The sequence below is a fragment of the Acanthaster planci genome, linkage group LG15 (assembly GCF_054643075.1).
Source record: "Acanthaster planci isolate LZ-2023a linkage group LG15, COTS_SCS, whole genome shotgun sequence".
In the NCBI taxonomy this organism is placed as follows: Eukaryota; Metazoa; Echinodermata; class Asteroidea; order Valvatida; family Acanthasteridae; genus Acanthaster; species Acanthaster planci.
Window position 1 is genome coordinate 307,157 of NC_141791.1, and position 15,666 is coordinate 322,822.

Genomic DNA, 15,666 nt, shown 5'->3' on the forward strand with positions numbered 1-15,666 from the left:
ATTGTGAATTGCAGTTTGCTGTAAATGTCAAATTCTAACAGGAAAAATCATAAGTGAAACAGCAAAACATTGTATTTATTAAAGGGTCACTGCCATGGGACCATATTATTACTGAGATCGTGTAATTGTTACTCATCTAGAGTCGTACCTGCAAAGGCCATATTTATGTTTCTATAGAAACAAATTCATTCTTATAAAAAGCAATGCATAAATTAGAATGAAAACATCTGACCAAAAGGTGGTAAAGAGTTTTCCGGAGTGAATTCTCAGCGGAGTGGAAAAGGAAACACGGTCGATGGATCCTTATTCCTGGGTGCTGATGACGGGAAACAAGTCCCTGGATCTCTGCGTCTGGTGATCTTGATAAGATAAAGCTACTGGCTCATGCATGGGCAAAGTCTACCAGAGGTACTCAGTAAATTCGGACGCTCTCAGAAAATTTATTTGAGGGAACAAATTCACGAGATGAAATTATGAAAACCATCTTTCCCTGTAAAATTGTGTCCTTGTCATTGTACAAAGAATCAGCCTATTCAATTCGATCTTGTCATCCACCATTGCGTGAATGAATCTCTTATAACCAAACAATGACGACGACTGGCTGAAGACTGTTTTACTGTTGTCAGGCAACGGTCTTTTAAATAGTTTATCGCGTGTTTCGTTTGCATACGTTCTGCAATAAGGTCACGGTTAGTAGCCTTTATTACAGGATACAGACCAGGAAGGAAACGACTCCCCACCCCCGTGGCAACAACCCCTCCCATGCTATGGTCCAGTTGACTCGCCTGGAGGTGAGAAAAAGAAACCCTGACCCAAATATAAGCAACAGCTTCCCGACAGTTAGACTGGAATCAAGTCTGAGTTTATGCCTTGTCTGTGGCCATATCCTGTCGATTTATTTCCAAAATGTGATTTGAATGCTTAGCTCATGGTAATGTAGTTGTCTATAATGGGAAACGACAAATATGGATCTTCATTACCCCACAGCTCTGGGGTAGATCTTCACCTGGAATCCATAGGCAAGTATCGCGGCTAACCCGATGCTGGTATTAAAGTCTAACTCGAATCTAGTGAGAAAAAAACTCTGTCATCATCTCCAGTGGAAATGACTTCACCTTTCCTGCTCGTCTACCAATCTGTCTTGCTTCTGAAGCTGGTTTTAGTTCCTGCCGTCTCAATTCCCCTACCCCGAGCATTCTTTACTTGAAAAACTGTTAAATTTGTCAAATTGCGACACGAAAAATGATGTCTATTTGGAATGGCATTACGGTGTAAGTTGGAGGTCATTGTTTCGATTACAATGTTTTCTTCCCGCTATCCCTGAGCAAGCTATGTGTAAATCTTACCAATAATATACTGCCTGGATTGGAGTTATCTTGTCTAATCTAGTAAATCACAGGATGACTCCAAATTCAATCTCAACAAATCTAAAAAAACAAACAAAAAAAAAACCAAAAACGCAATGAACAGACAGTTTGTTTGCAGTCACACAGGAATAATTTTGAGCCCCTTGACTGACACACAGATACATAAAGTCGGAATGTCACCTTACGTTTCCGGTTTGGACGTTTACAGGCGGAGGAGTTAAAATGTTCCTATTGCACACTCAAGATAGATTTTGATGAAGCGCGTGATTAAGGCGAGAAAAAGGGTAGTTTCAAACACTGCTAATTGGCCTAGAACATTTCATGGCATTCCGCGAATGAGCTTTCACAGTTCTCGACGGGAAAAAGCTTTTATCTGGTATTAGAGGCTTTTCTAAATATTGTATTTTTAGCGTTTAGCCAAAGTTAACAAACATAGCCCGACATTTGCATTTATAGTTTACATTTTTCTGGGAATTAGAGCCATTTAAATTCCCAATTTATTAACAATACACCCATCATAACCTTTGGGATTACCCGGTTGGCCTGTATATTAGCCGAGTTCGAAAATGAGCTACTGCCATCAATCACAGGGCAATCAATCTACTATCCTGGCTAGTATGTAACCAACACTGCGAATTAGCTCTTGATTCAAAACTGAGATTTAACTTTCGTAAAATTGAAATTGATAATGCCGTATATCTGTTGTTTGCACGGTAGGCGAAAGAAGACGAACGTGTCAAATTTGGGCATATTATTCCTTTTTAATCATTTTATAATGGCATAAAACGTAACGTATTCACAGAGAATTGATCTACCACAGACTTTATTTCTTTTTCAGGGAGAGTAATTTGTGGATTTGCAAGAGATCTACAGTTGTTTCACTTCGGGAGTAGCTGAGAGGAGACCCTAGCTACTTAGTGGTCAAGTTCTCTCTGGCAATGAATGCCCCTCTCCTAAACACACCGACACGATGACCGAGCATGCTTGCACCCATCCTCTGATGCTTCTCCGCCATACTGTCCGTTATGAAACTTGAAGAGTTCCCGACAAATTTCCGGTGAGTGAAATGAAGCATTTCCTTGTAGCCAGAGACCCTTTATGGTTCTTTTCAGCCAGACCAGGGTGTCAATACAGCAAGGTCAAATCTGACAATTGGGATAAGGAAAGCTGAAGCTTGAAACGCTTCAGGAATGGAAGGGGGAATCTAGATTACCAAATTTTATAAAACATCGAAAATAATGCCGTAACCATTTAAATTTCCAGGCATTCCTCTGTTGGATAATATCAACATTCAGTGGTTCCAAAAATGAAATTATTTTTTGTGGGTAACCAATGGTAAGAGTGAACAAGCTTCAACTAGAATAAGAGTTTTAATTTATGATGTTTGATTTTGATTTTTTTTTCAATCGTTGCATCCTCCAGACCTCCATCTTCGCACATAACGCTTGGCAACAGTCCTGAAGATTTTAAAGATGTGTACTTGAGAAAACTTGTTATCATCTATCACGTTGTCGTAAGTTTGCCTTAAAAAACCTATTTTGCAGGGAAAAATTCTTTCTCGCACAATAAAGATTTTTGAAGGCTCTCTCACGCCCCTAGGGTGGGTGGAGGTTATCCAAAGGGAGTCGTTGGTTCCGATTTATGTGTATAACTATTCCCAGTGGACTTAAAAGCTTTGGATGTTGATAGATCGTCAAGGTTAGATGCTGACAAGTCATCCATGTGGCTTGTAGTCAAAGGAAGTGTGAATCATAGATGTGTAGATGCACAGATCGATGTATACATTTTTCTTCGCTAACTTCTGTCCGGAACAAAACTTGTCTACCTCTTAACCCCAACATCTGTTCTTGAGAGAAAAATCTCAAGACGGTACGATCTTGTGTATATGTTGTTGGGTAGTCCAAAACAAGGGGGACGTCTCCAATTTGGGGGGAAAAACTGAAGTTTGACTCTTTAAATTAAAAAATATCGTTGCTGTGCAGAGAGGTCTTAATTAGTCTTGTCCTGTGTTATAACTTTAAATGGAATACCTAGAGGTGTTAGGGTATTATCTTGCTTCACCGTTATTAGGGCTACTCCCAACTCGTAATTACACGCGACTGTGTTGCCACAGAAGACTTAGTCATATAACATTGGAGGCAATTAGCTGAATTTCGAAAAGTATAATCCGGGTTAAGATCGTGTAACCTTATCGGTCAGAAACACGGTCATAGTTTGGTTATGTCAGAGGTTAATGATTAGCACCCTGGTGCCTATCTGACCCCAGAGGGATAAGTGGACGGTCAGTCTAGTCTGTGGCTTTATGAGCTAAAAAACTGCAGATAATTGAAGAAAGATTGAAAAGTATACGTCGAGTGTGCTTGAAGATAACCTAATACTGTCCAGCTGATAACTTTTGAGAGTCTGAATGACCTCCAATGACTCTCAATTGACCAACTGGACCTCAAGCAACTCTGACTCAGTCAATACCAGTTTTATTGGTCCCTTATGAAAATGCTATTGGTTTGGCCATAGGTTTATTTATATTTTTACAATGTGTACAAATAAACGTAAACGGTTTTTGCTGTGACCTACAAGACACCATTGCTTTTAAAATTGACAATTCATCAACAATAAATTAATTCGATGCAAAATTGTTTGATTTTTCACAGAACTGTTTTAATACACGCAGCCTTTATGAACAAGCATTTTGTGACAGAACATTGAAACATTGGTATTAGCTATATAATATAATACTTCTGTTAAATGCCGGCAGTTTCCTGTGTTAGAAAGATTATGACAATTGTCTAGTATCGCATCTGTTTGAAATCAAGGTTTACATATACATTTCGCTCATTCCAATAAGTCATCTGACGCAGTTTTCCTCAGTCAAAAGGCAACTTCGCTTTTTCGATGAATCCACGGGCTAATAATTCTAAATCTTCTGATTATTATTAAGATGGACACTGATAAATATATACAACTATTTATACAATGATTTAAATTCGTCTTCAATGAAAAACTAACCTAGAGCACAGTTACCGCAATTTCTGACTGATATAGAAAATGCAGTTAATTTCCCAAAAGTATAAGCAAAGCGAGAGAAGCGTCATATCCCAGGTTCTTTTTTATCACAAGTGGACTAAAGTAATACTCGAAATGCATTAATCACACACCACGTACCGCCATATGCATATTCAAGAATTCTGTAATCTCAAGCAATAGTGTAGGCTGACGTCTTTCATTTGTGTATTTATTGCCAAGTTTGTTCTTTCATTGCACTTAGTATATGATATTTGGAAATGGTCAATTCTGCTTAGGCAGAAAAGTTCACAAATGGTCCTCTCAAGGGCGTGTATGCCACACATCTATCGCTTTACGGAACACGATGATTCATCTAGTGCCCAGTCTTTTTCCAGCAACCTGTATGGATACAGACAGGTTGTTAGTCTGTGAATAGGTTACCTCAGTTTACCGTCTGGTCCCCCTTCCGTGCCCTTAAACCCATGAGATCTCATCTGACGTCTTTTGCATCCCCCTTTAATGTAATATTGATGCGGTGAATGGAACTTGCAATTCCTTTGTGTTTTTACTGTTACTGAGAAGTTTCCAGAAGGCATTCCGTGCTGAATAATGCTTCCTGTCACCTCGTAAGAGCTCCCCAAAACTTAATTTTCACGACGCATTTTCTCTCATTCTACAAAAAAGCAAAAAAGCTTTTGTATAACATGCTTTCGGTGTTGAAGTTTCTGCTGCAAAAGCCCACTTAGTTTTCTGAAATTAATTGCAACCTCCGCCCTCGCATTTCAGAAAAACAGTAAAAGTTTTCCTTCTGACTAGACTAATTCAGCAAGACGAATGGGAACCACACTTGTGAGCGAGCGTTACATGCGTCATCCATCTCCAGGGTTTTGTGATTTACAAAATTTACGTATGTCTCAGATCTCATAATGGGGTGGGTATTTTTCGCCTAAACGTGCTTTAAAATATTCAGCAGAATCCATCAGAAGGATGTTGGTGACTCGTCATGCAGGTTTGGCGAAAATAATACTGAATCATCTAAACATTCAAGTTTGCAACCACGTCTACTTTTGCAATAGACTGCATTACCAGAGTACACAAATATTTTGACGACAAAGTTAGCTCTCTTCCTTCAACATATCGATTATTACAAAATAACGGAACGCAGATGAATCACTTTCAAACTTTGTACCTATTAATTAATGATAATAAAAAGAAGGCCTGTGCCTCACGGTTTCCATTTTCAGTTACTTAATTCTGGACATAAAAGCCGCCGGTTTTGGTGTATTTTGTAACAATTACATATTTTATACATTGCACTCATTGCTAAGACATGCTTATATTACATGTATAAACAACGGGGATTACAATCATGAACAAGGTTTGAAAATGCAGTTCTGTCTAGTTTTAGAGTCATTGGTTTTCAACCAAACGAATTTTCATTGGTACTGAGAAAATATTTTGCAAAATGGAAATGAATTCTTATTTCGATCGTGCTTATCAAAATGTTTTTCATGTCTGTGGTGCTTTTCGGAATTTTAAGAAATAAATGGTCAATCCCACACCTATGATAGCGAGAAGTATGAAGGTGACGCTCAACCCAGCAGCTACTCCAGCGTTACTTTTTCCTACGACCTTAGTCAGCGGAGGCCTTGCGTCGACGAGGATGGAGGTATCTGAAGAATTTGTTTCAGAGACCTCGGTGTTTGGCAGGGTTGTTGTGGGCTTAGTGGTGCGTGCTTTCGGAGCTTTGGTCAACTTGGTTGTTGGTCGCTGAGTCGGCGACTCGGATGTTGTCGGAGCGTCTTGTAAGATGTCATTCCCTATCCAGGAAGGCACTATCTCTGGCGTTTTTTCTCTAGGAGTCTTCATGCTTGTGGTGGTGGTTGGGGCAGTGGTGGTAGGCGTGGTGGTAGGGGCGGTGGTGGGCGCGGTGGTAGGCGTAGCGGTTGTAGTGACTGGAGGGCGGGTAATGGGAGGAAGATCAGGAATGTCACCCCTCTGGGGAAGAGGTGAACGGTCTCCAATTGGGCTCGACTTCCCCTTTAAATTGGAATTGGGTCTAGGGACAGATCTCTCCAATAGTCCTGCTAAATTGTTGTCCAAATCGTCGACGCTGGTTGGCTTTCTCTCAGCAAGTATGTCCGGAATCATATTCTCAGGTTGAGGCTCAGTGGATATCTGTGTCGGTGTCAGTTCATCCTCTCTGATGATGACATTTGGTCGATCAGTAGGTAGTGGTTTGTTGGTCGTCATGAACGACTCTGTGGTCGTTTGCGATTCTGTTGTTGCTGGCTTGGTGGTAGTTACTTCTTCGGTAGTGGTAACAAGTTTGGTCGTTGTAGCTGGTTCAGTTATGGTTACCGGTTGGGTTGTGGTAACTGGTTGGGTTGTGGTTATCGGTTGGGTTGTGGTAACTGGTTGGGTTGTGGTTATCGGTTGGGCTGTGGTAACTGGTTGGGTTGTAATAACCTGTTGGGTTGTGGTAACTAGTTGGGTTGTGGAAACTGGTTGGGTTGTAATAACCTGTTGGGTTGTGGAAACTGGTTGGGTTGTAATAACCTGTTGGGTTGTGGTAACTGGTTGGGTTGTGGTTATCGGTTGGGTTGTAGTTATCTGTTGCGTTGTAGTTATCTGTTGCGTTGTGACCGGTAAAGTAGTGGTAGTAGGCTTAGTAGTGGCCATGGGAGTGGTTGTACCCTGTTCAGTCGTGGTGATCAAAGTCGTAGTAGTAAGTGGCGTGGTCGTTGGTTTAGTTGTCAATTTTACCTCTGGCGTGGTCATCATCGGAGTTGTCGTCACCGGTGCAGTGGTCAGTATCGCGCTGGTAAACTCGTTATCTTTCAGTTGCCGTATGTAGAGTTGTCCCTCGGCGTGATCTCCCAATCTAAGCTCTGCCTGTTCAACACGACAGACAATGACAGAAGCATCGTCTTCCAAAGTGGCATTTACCACCCGCAATCTCATGCCACTCTTGAGAAGTTTGTACTTTTCCGTTGATTCTGTAATTGGATTACCATTCACAGTCCAGTGATATTGCAGCTGAGGAACGTTCTCTGAGATACAATTGAAACTGATGCTGTCGCCAAGGTAGATTGTTGTAACAACCGGGCGGAGGATGACTTCGATACGGCTCCGTAGAGGAATCACATAGCAAGACCGGGGTTGGGCCAAAGCTTGGTTCCGTGCCACGCAGGTGAATCTGACGTTCCGGTCGGCTTCCGTGAGAGTGTGTTGATAAGCAGCGACTCTACGACTGGCGTGTGGTACAAAGTTTGACTGAAGGATTTCTTTTCCTCGAATCCACGTCAGCGTTGCAGGTGGATCTCCTCCCATGGACTCACATATGAGGGTGATATTGTCTCCAGCATCCATCTGCAAACTCGGACCCAGGATACAAGAGGGAAATCCTTTATCTGGCGGTTTCAATACTCTGATATGGGCTATCGGTGAGTAGTAGGCCATGTCGGTGAAGTAAAGGCATCTGAACTCAGATGCATCGTTCATGGAGACGCGCCGAATCATCAGGTTATACTCGCCCGATCCCGAATCACCAATGATCCGGTACCTGCGTTTCGCGGACTTGCTGAGCCGATTGAAAGGGTCAATTTTACGGTCTCTACTCAGATAATCACCTGTTTTCACGTTCTGCCAATACACGTTGATGCCATCCTGATTGTCCACTTGACATCGCAGTGTCATGGTTTGACCCAGAACTATGGTCTGTGGACTTGGCTCCACCCGGAACGAAATGGCGTGAGCACGTGCCAGAAACATCAACGGTAACACAAATCCGTATGCCAATTGCTTCATCATTTTAGATGATGTTGGAAGCGTTCTTTGAAAGTTTGATGAGAGAAATTACCTAATCATGCACTTACTTTGTCCATAGAAGCATTCAGCTTCGAGTCTGTTTCGATGGGTGTTGCCGTTGTCGTTTGCGTGGTATCTGCGGCTAGATTTGAGAAGCTTGTGGCAAACGTCACAGTCCTACGGGAGTGGTTTGAATTGTGAAAGAGGTAGATCGGCTTCGGTCTGATGACAGCTGATGCCCAGTGTCACAGATGTGTAATTCCCTTGTCTGTAGTTCAGGTCTGATTTTGGTCGATGATTGTCAGGAATATTCAATGTTGTTTTTTTATAACAAGAGACACTTGCACCAGACGGGGTTACTTTTTCAACTCGGCGTACGCCGCGGACAGTAATGATCGATTGTCACGAAATGTCCGTAAATATACAGCAAGATTTGAACGTATAAAAAATAACGTCCCACAGAATCCTCTCGTTTCCGTTTGCTACTTATATTAATCCAGTAAAACGTAGTTCTTAGAATGGCATCAACAAATCGAAGAACTCAATAATCCACAAGTAACTGAAAATAGAAACATTCCAAAGTTTTCGGCATCAATCTATTAGCTGATATCCAGGCAGTCAGCTAATACGCAGTTAAATCGCTAGGAAATCCAAGTCTTCCAAATTGAACCGTTCAACTTATCACCGCAAAGATGATCCCTGTACAAAGTCAGTAAATCGTTGCTAGCATCCCCTGACTTGTTATAACTTTCTGTTCGTTGATGAAAACAGTATATACAGGAATTCTTCCTTATCGAGAAGCAACTCGAAAGACGGTCTTCCACTCTCTTGGTGGCAAATTTCTCGCACAAACCTTTGAAATGCGTCACGGGACATCAACCCAAGCTGGTAACTAAAACATACGATGCGCACGTTGGCGCACACATCAGCTCTGTGTTGACTGCACACTGTGGCCACTGTTTGTGGTACAGTGGGGCTCTGTAGCATCATGACACGGTCAGCAAGGTCTAGGGGCTTGGTCGAGCCAAGTAAGGAAATAGGGCCCCTTCCTGGGGCTCAATGCATCCCAGCTATTCGTCATCAATCGCGGATGGGTTATGACGCAGCAAGACCCCGACATTTTTTTTCAGTGTTGTGTTTCATGAGTTCGATAGCGCAGTGTAATTTTCTCTCATTACTCACAAGTGTCGCCACAAATTTCTGCTTCGACACTGCCAGTTCTTAGAGAAGGTATCATTACTGATGCGTCATTTTGAATTAACGTAAACTCAAATTTTATTATCAGTGTCCTTCGATTGATATTTAGTGTCCGAACTGCTTTTGGTGAAAGCTGCAGGAATTTTCCCAATCACGTGATAAGAGCGAAACCTGTAGCCGCACAACTTCATGGAAGAATTTAAAAAATGAGGGCGAGTTGCCTTTCTAAGCCGAAACTGTTCCTTTGCTTCCCTGCTTCCCTGGGACAATTTCCGTCGGGAAGGAGCACTGTATAGCCGATTGGTTATTATGACCAGATAAGCTTTTTGTCAGTATACAGTCCTATACAAACTTTGAAATAATACATCATTTATCATGTGAGTGGAAGTACATTTAAAGATCCGAAATAAATCCAACAAAATTTACCGAAGGGAGTAAGGTTTAATGATTAGATAGCTGGATTCCCTCTCTTCAGTAACTTCTTGCGTGCACATATTTAACTTCCCTTTACCTGTGGCGTAGGTACATGTCATTTCTTCATCCCCCTTTTCCCACAATTAACCTTTTGTTTTGTGTTTGTTTTTTGACACAGGAACGTCCTCCAATGAAGCTGTGTGTGTACTTTGGAACATCCATCGTTTCAAGACTCGGGGAAGACAATGGCAGAAGTGACCAAGACAGTTGAAGCAAGGGAAAGAAGTTAGGAGACAACAGTGGCACGCAGTGCAAGCGATTCCACCCCTCCGCATTTGCAGTCCACATTTGAAATTAATTTCAACCGAATTTTCTTCAAACCGCTCCAAACTGTTTGTAAATGTCCCAGAGTATCCTCTTCAGACGAAAAAAAGACGTCTTTTCTGCTCGTTTAAAACGATTTCAGGACTCCACAAGCACCTTCAACCCCAAATTTTTTCGAACCTCCCAAAAATGCTTATGGATGACGTAGAATGCATTCTGAATATGAAAAGTCGACTTTAAGCAAGTATCACTGAAACTCAGAAATCTCAATTTTTGCCCGTAATTCCTTAATTTGGTAAGGGGTTAGCCTTGCGTTTTCAATGAATTTTGACAAAATTTTGACTTTTCTTTAAGCTACTCCAAAATGCTTGCAGATGACTTAGAATGCATTCTCAGCTTAAAGAGAGACGTCTTTAAAGCAAGTTTCATGGAAACTCAGAAATGTAATTTGTCTCCCAAATTTCACAAATTTCGCAAGGGGTTAGCCTTGCGTTTTCAATGAATTTTGACGAAATTTTGACTTTTCTTTAAACTACTCCTAAATGCTTGTAGATGACTTAGAATGCATTCTGAGCTTGAAGAGACGTCTTTAGAGCAAGTTTCGAGGAAACTCAGAAATCTAAATTTTCTCCCAAATTTCACAAATGGTTAGCCTTGCATTTTCAATGAATTTTGACGAAATTTTGACTTTTCTTTAAACCTCTCTTTAATGCTTGTAGATGACTTAGAATGCATTCTGAGGTGGAAGAGACGTCTTTGAAGCAAATATCATTGAAATTGAGAAAGCTAAATTTTCGCCCGAAATTCATAAATTTTGCAAGGGGTTAGCCTTGCGTTTTCAATGAATTTTCACAGAATTTTGACTTTTCTTCAAACCGGTCCTAAATGTTTGTAGATGACTTAAAATGCATTCTGAGGTTGAAGAGACGTCTTTTAAGCAAGTTTCATGGAAATTCAGAAATCTAAATTTTCTTGCAAATTTCACAAATTTCGCAAGGGGTTAGCCTTGCATTTTTAATCAATTTTGACGAAATTTTGACTTGTCTCCAAACCACTCCCAAATGCTTGTAAACGACTTAGAATGCATTCTGAGATTGAAGAGTCGTCTTTTTAGCAAGTTTCATTTAAATTCAGAAATTTAAATTTTCGCCCGAAATTCATAAATTTTCCAAGGGGTTAGCCTTACGTTTTCAATAAATTTTGACAGAATTTTGACTTTTCTTCAAACCGGTCGTAAATGCTTGTAGATGACTTAGAATGCATTCTGAGGTTGAAGAGACGTCTTTTAAGCAAGTTTCATGGAAATTCAGAAATCTAAATTTTCGCCCGAAATTCATAAATTTTGCAAGGGGTTAGCCTTGCATTTTCACTGAATTTTGACAGAATTTTGACTGTTCTTTAAACCTCTCCTAAATGCTTGTAGATGACTTAGAATGCAATCTGAGGTGGAAGAGACGTCTTTGAAGCAAATATCATTGAAACTCAGAAATCTAAATTTTCTCGCAAATTTCACAAATTTCGCAAGGGGTTAGCCTTGCCTTTTTAATCAATTTTGACGAAATTTTGACTTTTCTCCAAACCACTCCCAAATGCTTGTAAACGACTTAGAATGCATTCTGAGGTGGAAGAGACGTCTTTTAAGCAAGTTTCATGGAAATTCAGAAAACTAAATTTTCGCCCAAATTTCATAAATTTCGCAAGGGGTTAGCCTTGCCTTTTTAATCAATTTTGACGAAATTTTGACTTTTCTCCAAACCACTCCCAAATGCTTGTAAACGACTTAGAATGCATTCTGAGATTGAAGAGTCGTCTTTTAAGCAAGTTTCATGGAAACTCAGAAATTTAAATTTTCTCCCAAAATTCATAAATTTTCCAAGGGGTTAGCCTTACGTTTTCAATGAATTTTGACAGAATTTTGACTTTTCTTCAACCGGTCGTAAATGCTTGTAGATGACTTAGAATGCATTCTGAGGTTGAAGAGATGTCTTTGAAGCAAATATCACTGAAATTGAGAAAGCTAAATTTTCGCCCGAAATTCATGAATTTTGCAAGGGGTTAGCCTTGCGTTTTCAATGAATTTTGACGAAATTTTGACTTTTCTTTAAACCACTCCTAAATGCTCGTAGATTACTTAGAATGCATTCTGAGATTGAAGAGACGTCTTTTAAGCAAGTTTGATGCAAATTCAGAAATTTAAATTTTCTTGCAAATTTCACAAATTTCGCAAGGGGTTAGCCTTGCCTTTTTAATCAATTTTGACGAAATTTTGACTTTTCTCCAAACCACTCCCAAATGCTTGTAAACGACTTAGAATGCATTCTGAGGTGGAAGAGACGTCTTTGAAGCAAATATCATTGAAACTGAAAAAGCTAAATTTTCGCCCGAAATTCATGAATTTTGCAAGGGGTTAGCCTTGCGTTTTCAATGAATTTTGACAAAATTTTGACTTTTCTCCAAACCACTCCCAAATGCTTGTAAACGACTTAGAATGCATTCTGAGATTGAAGAGACGTCTTTTAAGCAAGTTTCATGGAAACTCAGAAATCTAAATTTTCTCCCAAATTTCACAAATTTCGCAAGGGGTTAGCCTTGCATTTTTAATCAATTTTGACGAAATTTTGACTTGTCTCCAAACCACTCCCAAATGCTTGTAAACGACTTAGAATGCATTCTGAGGTGGAAGAGGCCTCTTTTAAGCTAGTTTCATGGAAATTCAGAAATCTAAATTTTCTCTCAAATTTCACAAATTTCGCAAGGGGTTTGCCTTGCATTTTTAATCAATTTTGACGAAATTTTGACTTGTCTCCAAACCACTCCTAAATGCTTGTAAACGACTTAGAATGCATTCTTAGGTTGAAGAGACGTCTTTTAAGCAAGTTTCATGGAAATTCAGAAATCTAAATTTTCTCGCAAATTTCACAAATTTCGCAAGGGGTTAGCCTTGCATTTTCAATGAATTTTGACGAAATTTTGACTTTTCTTTAAACCACTCCTAAATGCTTGTAGATGACTTAGAATGCATTTTGAAGTGGAAGAGACGTCTTTGAAGCAAATATCATTGAAACTGAAAAAGCTAAATTTTTGTCCGAAATTCATAAATTTTGGAAGGGGTTAGCATTGCGTTTTCAATGAATTTTGACAGATTTTTGACTTTTCTTCAAACCGGTCCTAAATGTTTGTAGATGACTTAAAATGCATTCTGAGGTTGAAGAGACGTCTTTTAAGCAAGTTTTATGGAAATTCAGAAATCTAAATTTTCTTGCAAATTTCACAAATTTCGCAAGGGGTAATAGCCTTGCATTTTTAATCAATTTTGACGAAATTTTGACTTGTCTCCAAACCACTCCCAAATGCTTGTAAACGACTTAGAATGCATTCTGAGGTGGAAGAGACGTCTTTTAAGCAAGTTTCATGGAAATTCAGAAATCTAAATTTTCGCCCGAAATTCATAAATTTCGCAAGGAGTTAGCCTTGTATTTTCACTGAATTTTGACAGAATTTTTACTTTTCTTCAAACTGGTCCTAAATGCTTGTAGATGACTTAGAATGCATTCTGAGGTTGAAGAGACGTCTTTGAAGCAAGTTTCATGGAAACTCAAAAATCAAAATTTTCTCGCAAATTTCACAAATTTAGCAAGGGGTTAGCCTTCCCTGTTTAATCAATTTTGACGAAATTTTGACTTTTCTCCAAACCACTCCCAAATGCTTGTAAACGACTTAGAATGCATTCTGAGATTGAAGAGTCGTCTTTTAAGCAAGTTTCATGGAAACTCAGAAATCTAAATTTTCTCGCAAATTTCACAAATTTCGCAAGGGGTTAGCCTTGCCTTTTTAATCAATTTTGACGAAATTTTGACTTTTCTCCAAACCACTCCCAAATGCTTGTAAACGACTTAGAATGCATTCTGAGGTGCAAGAGACGTCTTTTAAGCAAGTTTGATGGAAATTCAGAAATCTAATTTTTCTTGCAAATTTCACAAATTTTGCAAGGGGTTAGCCTTGCATTTTCAATGAATTTTGACGAAATTTTGACTTTTCTTTAAACCACTCCTAAATGGTTGTAAACGACTTAGAATGCATTCTGAGGTGGAAGAGACGTCTTTGAAGCAAATATCATTGAAACTGAAAAAGCTAAATTTTCGCCCGAAATTCATGAATTTTGCAAGGGCCTTGCGTTTTCAATGAATTTTGACAGAATTTTGACTTTTCTTCAAACCGGTCCTAAATGCTTGTAGATGACTTAAAATGCATTCTGAGGTTGAAGAGACGTCTTTTAAGCAAGTTTCATGGAAACTCAGAAATCTAAATTTTCTCCCAAATTTCACAAATTTCGCAAGGGGTTAGCCTTGCATTTTTAATCAATTTTGACGAAATTTTGACTTGTCTCCAAACCACTCCCAAATGCTTGTAAACGACTTAGAATGCATTCTGAGATTGAAGAGTCGTCTTTTTAGCAAGTTTCATTTAAATTCAGAAATTTAAATTTTCGCCCGAAATTCATAAATTTTCCAAGGGGTTAGCCTTACGTTTTCAATGAATTTTGACAGAATTTTGACTTTTCTTCAAACCGGTCGTAAATGCTTGTAGATGACTTAGAATGCATTCTGAGGTGGAAGAGACGTCTTTTAAGCAAGTTTCATGGAAATTCAGAAAACTAAATTTTCGCCCGAAATTTATGAATTTTGCAAGGGGTTAGCTTTGCCTTTTTACTCAATTTTGACGAAATTTTGACTTTTCTTCGAACCGGTCCTAAATGTTTGTAGATGACTTAGAATGCATTCTGAGGTTGAAGAGACGCCTTTTAAGCAAGTTTCATGGAAACTCAGAAATCTAAATTCTCTCGCAAATTTCACAAATTTTGCAAGGGGTTAGCCTTCCCTTTTTAATCAATTTTGACGAAATTTGACTTTTCTCCAAACCACTCCCAAATGCTTGTAAACGACTTAGAATGCATTCTGAGGTTGAAGAGACGTCTTTTAAGCAAGTTTCATGGAAACTCAGAAATCTAAATTTTCTCCCAAATTTTACAAATTTTGCAAGGGGTTAGCCTTGCATTTTCAATGAATTTTGACGAAATTTTGACTTTTCTTTAAACCACTCCTAAATGCTCGTAGATTACTTAGAATGCATTCTGAGATTGAAGAGACGTCTTTTAAGCAAGTTTGATGCAAATTCAGAAATTTAAATTTTCTTGCAAATTTCACAAATTTCGCAAGGGGTTAGCCTTGCATTTTTAATCAATTTTGACGAAATTTTGACTGTTCTTTAAACCTCTCCTAAATGCTTGTAGATGACTTAGAATGCAATCTGAGGTGGAAGAGACGTCCTTGAAGCAATTATCATTAAAACTGAAAAAGCTCTTTTTGCCCGAAATTCATAAATTTCGCAAGGGGTTAGCCTTGCGTTTTCAATGAATTTTGACGAAATTTTAACTTTTCTCCAAACCACTCCCAAATGCTTGTAAACGACTTAAAATGCATTCGGAGATTGAATAGACGTCTTTTAAGCAAGTTTCATGGAAATTCAGCAATCTAAATTTTCTCGCAAATTT

General features: G+C 39.2%; 1 protein-coding gene across 1 annotated transcript; it reads right to left on the minus strand.

Annotated features, from left to right (window-relative positions):
- Positions 1 to 4,000: 4,000 nt before the first annotated feature.
- LOC110974407 (uncharacterized) lies at positions 4,001 to 8,270 on the minus strand. The gene has a single exon (XM_022226014.2). It carries the CDS (start codon positions 8,181 to 8,183, stop codon positions 5,880 to 5,882), a length of 2,304 nt encoding a protein of 767 aa, XP_022081706.2. The 5' UTR covers positions 8,184 to 8,270; the 3' UTR covers positions 4,001 to 5,879.
- Positions 8,271 to 15,666: the final 7,396 nt, after the last annotated feature.

Bases quoted from the DNA above. Each gene is read 5' to 3' on its own strand.
- LOC110974407 (XM_022226014.2), bottom strand. From the start codon at position 8,183: ATGATGAAGCAATTGGCATACGGATTTGTGTTACCGTTGATGTTTCTG.